The sequence below is a fragment of the Suncus etruscus genome, chromosome 1 (genome assembly GCF_024139225.1).
Source record: "Suncus etruscus isolate mSunEtr1 chromosome 1, mSunEtr1.pri.cur, whole genome shotgun sequence".
Lineage (NCBI taxonomy): Eukaryota > Metazoa > Chordata > Mammalia > Eulipotyphla > Soricidae > Suncus > Suncus etruscus.
Window position 1 is genome coordinate 82,497,814 of NC_064848.1, and position 12,030 is coordinate 82,509,843.

At 44.1% G+C, this 12,030-nt stretch overlaps 1 protein-coding gene across 3 annotated transcripts in view; it reads left to right on the forward strand.

The window, feature by feature from the left end:
• The window catches only part of LOC126024027 (A-kinase anchor protein 2-like), a 154,174-nt gene that overhangs the window by 118,389 nt on the left and 23,755 nt on the right, over positions 1 to 12,030 (forward strand). For all 3 annotated transcript variants that reach the window (XM_049784471.1, XM_049784480.1, XM_049784487.1), the window contains exon 2: positions 4,152 to 6,561. In XM_049784471.1, coding sequence (XP_049640428.1) covers positions 4,152 to 6,561 — 2,410 coding nt within the window. The remainder of the gene's footprint in view (positions 1 to 4,151; positions 6,562 to 12,030) is intronic.

Consider the following 12,030-nt stretch of genomic DNA (forward strand, 5'->3'; position numbering starts at 1 on the left):
AATAAAGATACTATTTACTGTCGCATGGGGGGGCGCAAAAAATGTTTTCTTCTTCCTAGGGGGGCATGACAGTAAATAATTGAGAAGCACTGGTCTATGTGAAAGGCAAGTTCTCTATCTGTTGTACTATTACTTCAGCCACAGGAATTGTTTTATTTCTCTCAGTTCTATAACAGTTCTAATTACTGTCCTGAATAGGGTGTAGTAGACGTCCTCAGGAAACATGAGCCCCTCGGTTGGAAATTTAGCCCCTCTGTGAGGGCCAGAGTCATAGCACATCAGTTGGACATTTGCCTTGCACACAGCTGACCCAGGAAGGACCAGGGTTCGATTCCCAGCATCTCATATAGTCCCCAGAGCCTGTCAGGAGCAATTTCTGAGTGCAGAACCAGGAGTAACCCCTGAGCACTGCCAGGTGTGTCCTGCCCCCCCCCCCCAAAAAAAAGGCCCAATGAATTTACTTTACAACTCTGGTCTTTTATGAACCTTAAGATAAGTAATGTCTGCTTTAAAATGCAACCTGGCTATACCAGATTATAAACAAAGCAAGTCTAAGACCACATTCTGATATTCATATGGGTATTGATTAACTAAAGATTTGTCAAACTAGGTGTAAATCATTATTTCTAAACTCAAAAGTAGTCTCAGCTCTCACCAACCTGGGTGAGGACTGAGGCAGAGGTTTTGCAATAACAAAATCCTATTTTCCTACAGTGGATATTTAGCCATCAGAGTCCTCTGAACCAAAGACAAAAGCAAGCTTACTTTATTCTCATTCTCCACATACCATCTCTAAGAGTGGGCCAGCCAAAAAGGTAGACCACCCTTTTCATCCTGCTGGTGAATGAGTGGAGAAAAGCTCTCCACTACAAATGTGAACACCCCTAATTTCACTGATTTCTCACATTCATTATTCTACTTGACAAGCCAGGAATTTCACTGATGAAAACTCATTTCTTACCTTAATGAAGCCATTAGCAAAATCTCAGGGCGGTTGTGGGAATTAAAAGAGAGCTAAGGGGCCAGAGAGATAGCATGGAGGTAAGACATTTGGCTTGCATGCAGAAGGATGATGGTTCGAATCCTGGCATCCCAGATGGTCCCCTGAACCTGCCAGGAGCTATTTCTGAGCTCATAGCTAGGAGTAACCCCTGAGTACTGCCCCAGGTGTAACCCAAAACCCAAAACCCAAAATAAAATAAAATAAAATAAAATAAAAAGAGAGAGGGGGGATGGAGAGTGAGAGAGGGAGGGAGGGAGTTCCTGCAGAACTGTGGGATTTCTAATTAGATCCTAGTTGATCAGTCAAGAGTTTGTAGATCTAGACAACTGCCTGTTCCTTGGAATGCAATTTGAACTGATTCTAGACACATAGAACTGTATTGTATTGTCTCTGTTGAAATAATTTTATTTGTGGGGATGTTGCACTGGTGAAGGGGGGTGTTATTTACATGACTGAAATCATACAACTGCAATCATATTTGTAATCACGGTGTTTAAATAAAGAAAAAAAAGAAATACTTTAATTTTATTTTGGTTTTTGGAGTGCTCTGGGGTTATTCATGACAGTGCTAAGGGTACCATATGTGGTGCCTTAGTACTGAAATGTGTGTTAGGCAAAAGCCTTACTGCAGTAGTATCTCTCTGGCCCTTAAAATTATATATATATATATATGTATATTTGAGATTGGTTTGGGGTTCATACTTGGCCATGCTCAGGGCTTACTCCTGGCTTTGCACTCAGGAATCACCACTGGCAGTGCTCAGGGGACTATTGGTAGTGTCAGGGATCAAATCTAGTTGGCCACATGTAAGACAAGTACCCTATCCAATGTACTATCTATCTCTCCAGCCCCCAACTGAAGTATATTACTGTGACTACCCAGCTGTTAACTCTTCTGGTAGATCAGCTTGCCTATCCATATTGTATGCCATGATATTAGAGCTCCACCTGGAGGGTTAGCTGGGACAATCCAGACTCCTGAGGGGAAGGGGCAGCATTGTTGTTTTTCTCTGACCTTAGTGGTTCTTTCTTCTTCCTGGTTTAGGGTCATTTTTTTTTCATGCAGTGGAATATAGTTTATTACAGAAAGAACTTTCCAGTCTATTTAACAAAAGTGTATTTTATCTGAATCTGAAATCAAGTTCCTTTTATCAGCAGCTTGGAGAAAACTGGTTTTATCTTCAAAGAGCAATAAACATTTGTGAGTTTAAGCAAAACAAGACATTGTTTAATGATAGTAAACACAGACTCCTGACAAATCGGGGACTGGGAGATATCCAGCCCATTTCCATGTACCTGGCACAGTCACTGAGCACTTTGATCCTGCCAGGCCCTTCTGCATGAAGGTGAATTCTTCCTGCTGAGATTGGAGTTTCGATATGTGCCCTGGTATGATCATCATTGCCTTCCTTTGCAGAAACTCAGCATCTGCGATCCGTGGTTGTAAATCAGTGATGCAGAGTTGCTTGTCTCTCTAAGTACTACTAAGGATTTAGAGCTGCTACTTTCTGAAGTAAATAGACTTGAGTGTCAGGGAGAAGTTGTTAAATTTATGGAAAGCAGAATAGAGAGGCCTCATGTAATAACAGGAAAGAATGTCTCTTTCCTGTTTATATCCTAGTGTCTAGATTTTTTTAAAGTGTTGGAAAGGAATCATCTCCAATAGTAACCAGAAGCCAAAGTTTTGATTTTTTAAAGTCAGTAATTAGTATTTTAATCTGTTTGACCCACACAGAAGCCATAACCAAAACTCACCATCTCTGAATAAAAGCTAAGGTAATTGGTGTTTTTTGCTTTGATTTGATTTGGTTTGGTATTTGGTGGGTTTTTGTTGTTGTTGTTTTGTGGAAAGTTTGGTGCTGCAAATGTTATGAAATGCTATTTTCAGATTTTTTTTTAAAAAGAAAATTTAGTGAGAGTACATGCTGCTAGTACAGAAAGTATGACTTGGAAATAATTTATAAAATTTTTAAGTTCAAAAAAATAAAAAAACACTTCAAACTGTAAGGCATCCATCTGCTCATCCAAATTCAAATCCTGAATCCCATTCGGGAGAAAGATACAATGCTAATATGTGGAGGCACAGGTGTGTTATGCTAGGGTCATACTGTGGAGGTACTCAGTCCTCCCTCTCAGGTTAGCAACAGGAGATAAACAAGGATAAGTTTTTCACATTGCCTTACCTGACTTAGTGAAATTCAAAAGATTATGGCTGACTTCTTAGAAAGTGTGGGTAATTCTGGGGCTGGTGAAGTGGCGCTAGAGGTAAGGTCTGCCTTGCAAGCGCTAGCCAAGGAAGGATCTGGGTTTGATCCCCCGGAGTCCTATATGGTCCCCCCAAGCCAGGGGCAATTTCTGAGCGCTTAGCCAGGAGTAATCCCTGAGCATCAAACGGGTGTGGGCCCCCCCCCCAAAAAAAAGAAAGCGTGTGTGGGTAATTCAACTTTTGTTCAAGAAAGAAGATATCTCCTAAAACTTATTGCTGCTACTAATCTTATTATGGTTTTAGAGAATAAGCTTCCTATGTGCCTAATGAGTGGATTAATGACTAAAATTTAGTCACTAAATGAACTGTAAAATTAATTATCTGCTTTTAAGCATCTTTTTATGTTGCATTGCCCTCTTTGCTTTCAGGCCAATGATTCTAAAGTGTTTTGAATTTTAGTAGTGCCATGATCCTTTTCGGTTTTCTTGTTTTGTTTGCACATTTGTTTTTATTTTGGAGATCACAAACTTACTTGGGCTTACCCCTGATTCTGCCCTTAGGGATCACTCTTGGAAATACTGAATTGTGATGCTCCAGGAGTTGAACCTGGGTTGACAGTGTACAAGGCAGTGTATACGGCGAACACCATAGTCTTTGAACTCTCTCTCTAGCAGTGCCATGATTTTTTTGTTTTGCTTTTGTTTTTGGGTCACACCCGGCAGCACTCAGGGGTTACTCCTGGCTCTATGCTCAGAAATCGCTCCTGGCAGGCTCAGGGGACCATATAAGATGCTGAGGATCAATCCAGGGTCTGTCCTGGGCCAGCTGCTTGCAAAGCAAAAAAGCCCTACTACTAAGCTATTGCTCTGACCCCCTTTCTCAACTTTAGTATGCATGAAAGGTATGATATCTAGCCCTGACTTTGTCTTCTTTTTATTCTAGAAGCCTCCCCAACTTTCCGAGGATGATCTCTGGCTAAAGAACGAGAGAGAAAAGTGTAGTACTCACTTCCTGGAGCCTGCTGCCAGCTCTCTTCCCCCAGATCACAAAAACATGGAAATTGAGGTTTCTGTGGCAGAATGTAAGAGTGTTTCTGGAATCGCCTCTAACCCACACTTGGACCACACCACCCCCTACTACTCATCCCCACACAATGGCCTCTTTGCTGATCACCATGAATCTCTGGATAATGATGTGGCCAGAGAGATTCGCTATTTAGACGAGGTACTAGAGGCCAACTGCTGTGATTCTGCCTTGGAAGGAACTTACAACGGCACATCATCCCCTGAGCCTGGAGCAACCATTCTGGGGGACAGCTTTAGTTCACTCTCTCCCACAACCACTCCCCAAGACCTTGCTAAGAGAACCACCGGTTGTCCCAACCCACCTCACATTGAGCTCTGTCAAAGCAACTTTGATACCATGGCAGAGGGGGGAAAAGAAAATGGGCACATGCCCATGCACTCCCGAGATATGCTGGGAGACAACCTGCAGCCCCCTGTCAGTCCTAGCTCCTCCACCAGCTCCAGATGTTCCTCCCGAGATGGGGAGTTCACGCTCACCACGCTGAAGAAGGAGGCCAAGTTTGAGCTGCGGGCCTTCCACGAAGACAAGAAACCCAAACCCTCGAAGCTCTTCGAGGATGACGAGAACAGCCGGGACCAGTATTGCGTGCGGAAGGTGAGGCCATCTGAAGAGATGATGGAGCTGGAGAAGGAGAGGCGGGAACTTATCCGGAGTCAGGCCATGAAGAAGAACCCTGGCATCGCTGCTAAGTGGTGGAACCCACCCCAGGAAAAAACCCTGGAGGAGCAGCTAGATGAGGAGCACCTGGAGTCTCACAAGAAGTACAAGGAACGCAAGGAGAAGAGGGCACAGCAGGAACAGATGCTGCTACAACAGCAGTTGCAGCAGCAGCAGCAGCCCACACCCCAACTCTCCATAGCCCCTGCATCCTCTCCGCCACGTCCAAGCATGACTGAAAATGCGAAGGACATTGTCACAGAGCAGATTGATTTCTCTGCTGCCCGCAAGCAGTTTCAGCAGATGGAGAGTTCTCGGCCAGCCTTGGCTAAAGGCCAGAGTACACCCAGGCTCTTCTCCATCAAGCCCTTCTACAGGCCTCTGGGCTCCATCAACTCTGACAAATCGCTGACCATTTCAAGACCAGCTTCTCTTGGGGCGTCTCCAGAAGACAGTGGCACATCAGCTGCCAAGGGGCAGAAAATTAGTTGTGCCCCAGAGAGCCAGCCTGCAGGAGGGGGTCAGGTCAGCCCTACTCCTCTGGGAAAGGAGGCATCCTACACCGAGCCCTCCAAACGAGGGCCCTTATCCAAACTCTGGACAGAGGATGGAGAGTTTACGAGTGCCCGAGCGGTTCTCACCGTGGTCAAGGATGAGGACCCAGGGATTCTGGATCAGTACTCTAAGTCAGTCAATGCCTCTTTGACCCAAGAGGAGCTGGACTCAGGTTTGGAGGAGTTGTCAGTGAGGTCCCAAGATACTACAGTCCTGGAGACCCTATCCAATGATTTCAGCATGGACAACATCAGTGACAGTGGAGCCTCCAATGAGACCACCAATGCCCTGCAGGAGAACTCCCTGGCCGATTTTTCTCTGCCCCAAACTCCCCAGACCGACAATCCTTCCGAGGGTCGCGGGGAAGGTGTCTCTAAGTCATTCAGTGATCATGGCTTTTATTCCCCCTCTTCCAGGCTGGGAGACTCTCCATCCATGGATGACCCATTGGAATATCAGGCCGGGCTCCTGGTGCAGAATGCCATTCAACAGGCAATAGCTGCCCAAGCAGACAGAGCTGGTACCCAGGCCAACAGGGCTGGGGCCGAGCAACAGGAAGCTGCCCAGGAGGAAGTGGAAACTGAGGCTGTCAGCTCAGGGAAGCCTCAGAGCATGTTTGAGCCCCCTCAGGTGTCCTCTCCTGTTCAGGAGAAAAGGGATGTTCTACCAAAGATCAAGCCTGCTGAAGACAGGGTGCTCAGGGAAAGGCGGCTCTCCCAGCCACTGCCGGCCACCCAGCCCAGTGGCCCCATCAATATGGAAGAGACCAGGCCTGAGGGGAGCTATTTCAGCAAGTACTCAGAAGCCGCCGAGCTCAGAAGCACAGCCTCACTCCTGGCCACTCAGGAGTCCGATGTGATGGTTGGGCCCTTCAAGCTGAGATCAAGGAAGCAGCGGACTTTGTCCATGATCGAAGAAGAGATCCGAGCTGCACAGGAAAGGGAAGAGGAGCTAAAGAAGCAGAGACAAGTCTTGCAAATTGCCCAGAGTAGCACCAGGGCCAAGAATGCCCTCTCTCTGCCTTCCCGGACCTCGTGCTACAAAACAGCCCCAGGTAAGTGAGGAGAGAGATGCTGTGACTGTGAATTGGTTCCAGTGAACACGTGTCTATGTGTCCTGCTCTCTCTGGAGCTGGAGGGCATCGGCACAAGGATTGCAATGTTTGGGGACCGTCCATCAGCATGTCTTCTGGAAGAATCTGAGCCTGTGAGGTGTTTGTCCTTGCCCAGAGTTCTTTCCTTGCCTTCTCTGCTTGTTTTGACATAGTAGAGATAATGGTTATCTGTTATTTGAATCCCTTTTGCACTCAGAGGGTGCTCCCTGTGGGTTCCATGTGTAGGTTGTGTGAAAGTCAGTCACTTGGCCCTATATGTTTGTTGTCAAATCAACCTAATCAAACTAGGGAATTGTGCTCCACTAATCTGTTCTGAGTGCTGAATCCCTTCTTCGGTGTTAGATTGGTGGAGAGAATATGTTTTTGCTCATCTTGTATGTAACTGGAATTGTCTTCCTTGAAAGTCACCAAAGAACAATTACCTAGGAATTAGGTGTGTTCTCTTCTATTCTTGTCCTATCACCCTGTGGTGATTAAGTGTCCTTGTATAAAGGTATCCTGTATAAAAGGTCTCTAACCCCTCCCATTGCCTGGACAGTCCCTTTCTTATACATTGTTGTCTAAATGGCTGATGCTGATTGTAGTAGTACTGTGACTGCCATTAGGTGACAACTCTTTTTTATTTTCCTTTTGACTTTAAGAGCCATTGGAAGACTATACATCCTACCCTAGAGAAGGACAGCTCAAAGTGTGGTCCAACTTTGCCTATGACCATTTGCGACTATTTTGGCTAAGACAAGTACAGATACTGAGAGTAACCATTAAAAATACTGGTAGCAAGTTGAAAGTGTGTTTTAAAATCCCAAGTTTGAGATTTTGTATATTATGGAAGTATTGTTCTGTTGTGGATCATTGTGAAAAACTGTTCTTTATCAGAGATCATTAATGTTTTCAAGTTTGTGTGTGTGTGTGTATGTGTGTGTGTGTGTGTGTGTATGTGTGTGTTTTGTTGTTGTTATCATTTTCTTTTGTCTTGGATTACGCCCAGTGGTGCTCAGGGATTACTCCTGGCAGGCTGTGTGGACCATATGGCATGCTGAGGACCCAACCCAGGTCAGCTACATGCAAGGCAGGTGCTGGACCCACTGTACATTGCTGCTCTGGCCCAGATCATTTAGTTATTGACCCAGCATATAACTGTTGGCATTTAACTTGGTCTCTGGAGGTCTTAATTCTTCTTTGACCTATAACCTTTCCTTAAATTTTGGCTTCCATCAAAGCAGTGAAGCACAGTAATTCATTTTACTAGAAATTTTAAATTTCATTTTGTTTTTGTTGTGGGAAGGCAACACACCTGACCATGTTCAGGGCTTACTCCTATCAATGCACTCAGATAATACACCTGACAGTGTTCCAGTGGCCACATACAGTGCCAGGGATTAAACCAGGGGCCCACTGCATGAAAGGAAATGCTTTACCTCTTTTCTATTTCTCTGGCCCTAGTTTTGTCAACTTGGAAATGATGTCAAATCTAAAGAAAAGTTCCTCAGTACGTACAAATATCTTATTTTAATCCTGCTCCATTGGAAAGTTATTGCACCATGCCTAATCTCCTTCTTCTCAGTACTATAGAATATCCCTCAATTTGTAGTGCCCATGTGATCCCAACTAGCACATGTGTTGTCTAGGACCACAGAAGAGATGCTGTGCTTTTCTCACCGTAGCTGTTGGTGTCAGTTTGTCCAATTAGAAGAACAGATGTTTATGTCATATGATACTAAATTTTCATACTTCATTGAAGGGATTTCTGACAGGCTTCTGCACAGAAACATCACTTTGTCTTTTGTAGTTAACAAATACTTTATGAGGAAGAACTTTGATGTTATGTACTTATAAAACTTCAAGTCCATCCATCATTTATGGTCTCATCCATCAATATAGTCTCATAGATGTCTTACGGGTCAGAATCCACTTCTGTTAGGTTTTGCTTTTGCTTTTTCGATTTTGGGTCCTGCTTAGCAGTGTTCAGGGACTGCTTCCTCCTAGCTTGATGCACAGGGGAGGCGACAGTGCCCATTGGTACTTGGATTTCCTGCATGCAAAGCATGCACTCCAACCCTTTGAGCTATCTTCCCCAGGACACCCAATTAGTATTGGGATGGCAGACTCCTGAGCATATTGATTCCAAAAGCAGTAGGTAGGGTTAAACACCATGATGTCTGTGGGAGAGGATATGAGCTTGGAGGAGCTTTCAAGGAGTCTATTAGACCTGAGAGAAGGGCGAAAGGGAGAAAGGGGGGGATTCATTTTTCTAGCACAGGACATAGAAGGCTAAATTAGTCAAGGGAGTGTGTTGGTGAAAGTGGCTACTCAGAAAATGATGTGGAAGCCCAATTTAATGAGGACATAGAGAATTGGTTCTCATGGGGTGCATATAGCCCAATGGATATTTTTTGGTTTCCTTAATTTGCACCACTTCTTATTTGAACCATATTCTATCCCCACCATCATTTCTCACATATGAGTTGTTCTCTATTAAACCTTCATCTAGTCCCTGTCCTGCTGTGTGACTCACTAGGTGTCTTATTAAGGCTGAAAACAAGTGAGGGTTCTGATGTTTTTCCCCCCACTCCCAGGCAGCTTGATAGCCCAGTTCTAATCTCCCTTGAACTTCCTGTGCAGGAAGACCAATTCTCTCCCCCATAACTCATCCATCCACACAGGAACAAGTTCCATCCCTTTTAAGACTTCACTATTGATGTCTTTGGTTGTCATGCTGCACACACTCGTGATGACATACAGGCACCTCATTCCTTCCCATTTATATCTTGCACATTCCAAAGTAGGTGACAGGGTTTCCGAGAATTACAACATGAATGAAATGAAACTGAATACAAACTGCAATTTTTTTTTTAATCTCCCAGCCTGGAAATGTTCAGCATATTGTTCAGTAAATCAGCTTCCCAGTGTGGGGAGGAGAAGGCTGACACATCATTTTGGGCAGCCAGACAGGACAATTCATGGCCAGGGTCAGAGCAGCCTGGGTCAGCTGTGGTTTTGAGAATGGAGATGTTATGGCAGTCCTCCTGCCCCTTCCTATTTCATAATTTCAGGACAGGTGACTCAGCTGCTTCACTCCATGACTCACATGGGTGATGTGGTATTAGGTGATGAAATATATGATCCAGATTCTTCTCCGGTGGAAGTCATGCTGTTGACATGTAGGAATCCTAAAACTTTCAGGCAGATAAAATTCACTCAGAGTCAGAGTGTGATAAGAGAAGAGAAATCTATTCATTCTTCCTATGAAAGTTAATCAGACCCAGTCCTCCCTTTGATATTGGAAAGGTCCATGTTTTTGCTTTGTTTTACTGCCTTTTGAAAATGGAGGAGGATGAGAGGGTTTCTGTTAGAAAGGAATTAAGTCATTTTCAAAAACCAATTATTAGAAAAAGTTTTTAAATTCTTTTTCTTGTTTTTGGGTGGATTATATTTTCTGGTGCTTAGGGTTTACTCATGGCTCTGCATTCAGGGATCACTCCTGGCAGTGTTAAGGGGACCGTGTGGGGTGCCAGGGATCGAAGATAAGTACCTTACCCACTGTACTGTCTTTCAGCCCTCTTGGTGGTCCTTTTTTTTTTTTTTTAAGATGGAGGTCCACATCAGTAAGGTTTCCTTGTTATTTGTTCAGACCGAGGGGAGCAAGGCTGGAGAATCCACTCACTGTACAGCTTGGAAGAGAAATATCAAAGAGGATGATTTTCTTACAGATGCTGGGAGGCCCGTGGGAGCACACAACAAGGAAAACCTCCTCACTAGGGGAATAAAGAAAGTCTTTGCTGTTGAACCGATGATCTCAGCTGAGAACTGAGAAAGCCAGGAATAGAAGTTCTGCTCAGAGTGGGAGGAGATTGTCCTAGGGAGAAGTGAGAGTACCTCTGGAGGTCCAGCAGGAGAAGATGTTGGCACACTTGGGGTTTAAATAAAGCCAGGGCCATTTAAATAAAGTGATTTCAAACCAAACCAAGTTGATTTAGAGCCAGGCAGCATGGAGATCCCTAAATCATGTTAAAGGTCGTGGAATTTGGACTGACATCCTCGGGTCAATGGGAAGCCTGTAAGAATTTTCCAAGGGGCTAATTGTTTCCACACATTTCCGGGCTTACTATTCTGCTTTCACCCGTGAATCGATGAACTAGAAGTTTTCCTGCTGTGATGAGTCTGTTCTTCCAGTGTAGAAGCACATGTGTAAGCAGGCTGCCACCTTGATGGCTTTCTGCATGAGCTCTAGGTCCAGCCCTCAAGCTCAGACATATATTGTTGACTGTCCTGAGAAAAAAAAAGAGAAAGTACTTCAGCAGATGCACCAGCCTGACCTGATGGTGTAACCCACACAGTGTCATAAAATGTGTGGGAGGGAGGCTCAAACATTTTACTGATGTTGTAATTTAGACCGTTTCAAATGTCTTCCTATCACGAGCGTCCATGGATAGTTCTCATTTTAGTGCCTGTGTCTATTGTTAGACATCACTTCTGAGCGTGACAGAGGAAGCTAGCTAGTTAGATGATGACTTTAGTTTTCTTAAAAAGTAATGCTCTTTTTTTTTTTTATTAATGCCAGGTATTGATTTAATCTTCTGTGTCAGATAATTTGTCTAAAAAGATGGTTCCTTATAGGCCGTGGTAAAGGAGAAGAAACTACTTAGTCTCTTAACTTGAAGTTGTCTGTGTATGTCTTTGAATATGCACAAAGGTGTGATAGTTTGGGGGCCAGAAAGATAGTACAGCAGGTAAGACAATTGCCTTGCACACAGCCAACCTGGGTTCTATCTTCAGCAGCCCAAATGGTTCCTGAGCACCTCCAGTAGTGCAGAGTGCTCTGAGTGCAGAGCCGGGAGTAGTAACCCCTGAGTATCACCAGGTATAGCCCCCCCACCCCACACACACAGGAAAAGGTTTGATAGTTATATGTCTTAAACAAATTTGTTTGACTTCTGTTATTCGTTTTGATTATGATGATACAAGGAGATGGTCATTACATTACTCTAATGCTTATTGACTGGATCTTTATTTTTTAATCTCCAACATTATTTGGAAATATCACAAAGAAAAGTTCTAGATGGAGAATATTTATGTTAGCATAATGTTTCAGTAGCAGAGCTTAGTGTAGCTTATTCTAGCTAAATTAGAGCTAAAGGAAGCCAGCTCTCAACATGCTCATAGTTGGAGACATTGAACTATCAGCTGATGGAAGGATTTTGTTCCAGCTCAGGTAAAAGAGAGCTTCTCCTGGACCATGCAATGCCCCTCACTCCTTTTCTATAAGATATGCATAACTATGTACTTTTCAGGAGCCCAGATGACTGTCTGATGATACTATGTCAACTATTTCTCCTGCCACTTTTTTCAGATATCTCCCTATGACACAAATCTAATCATGGCAGCCACAACGTAACAACCTTAAAGTAT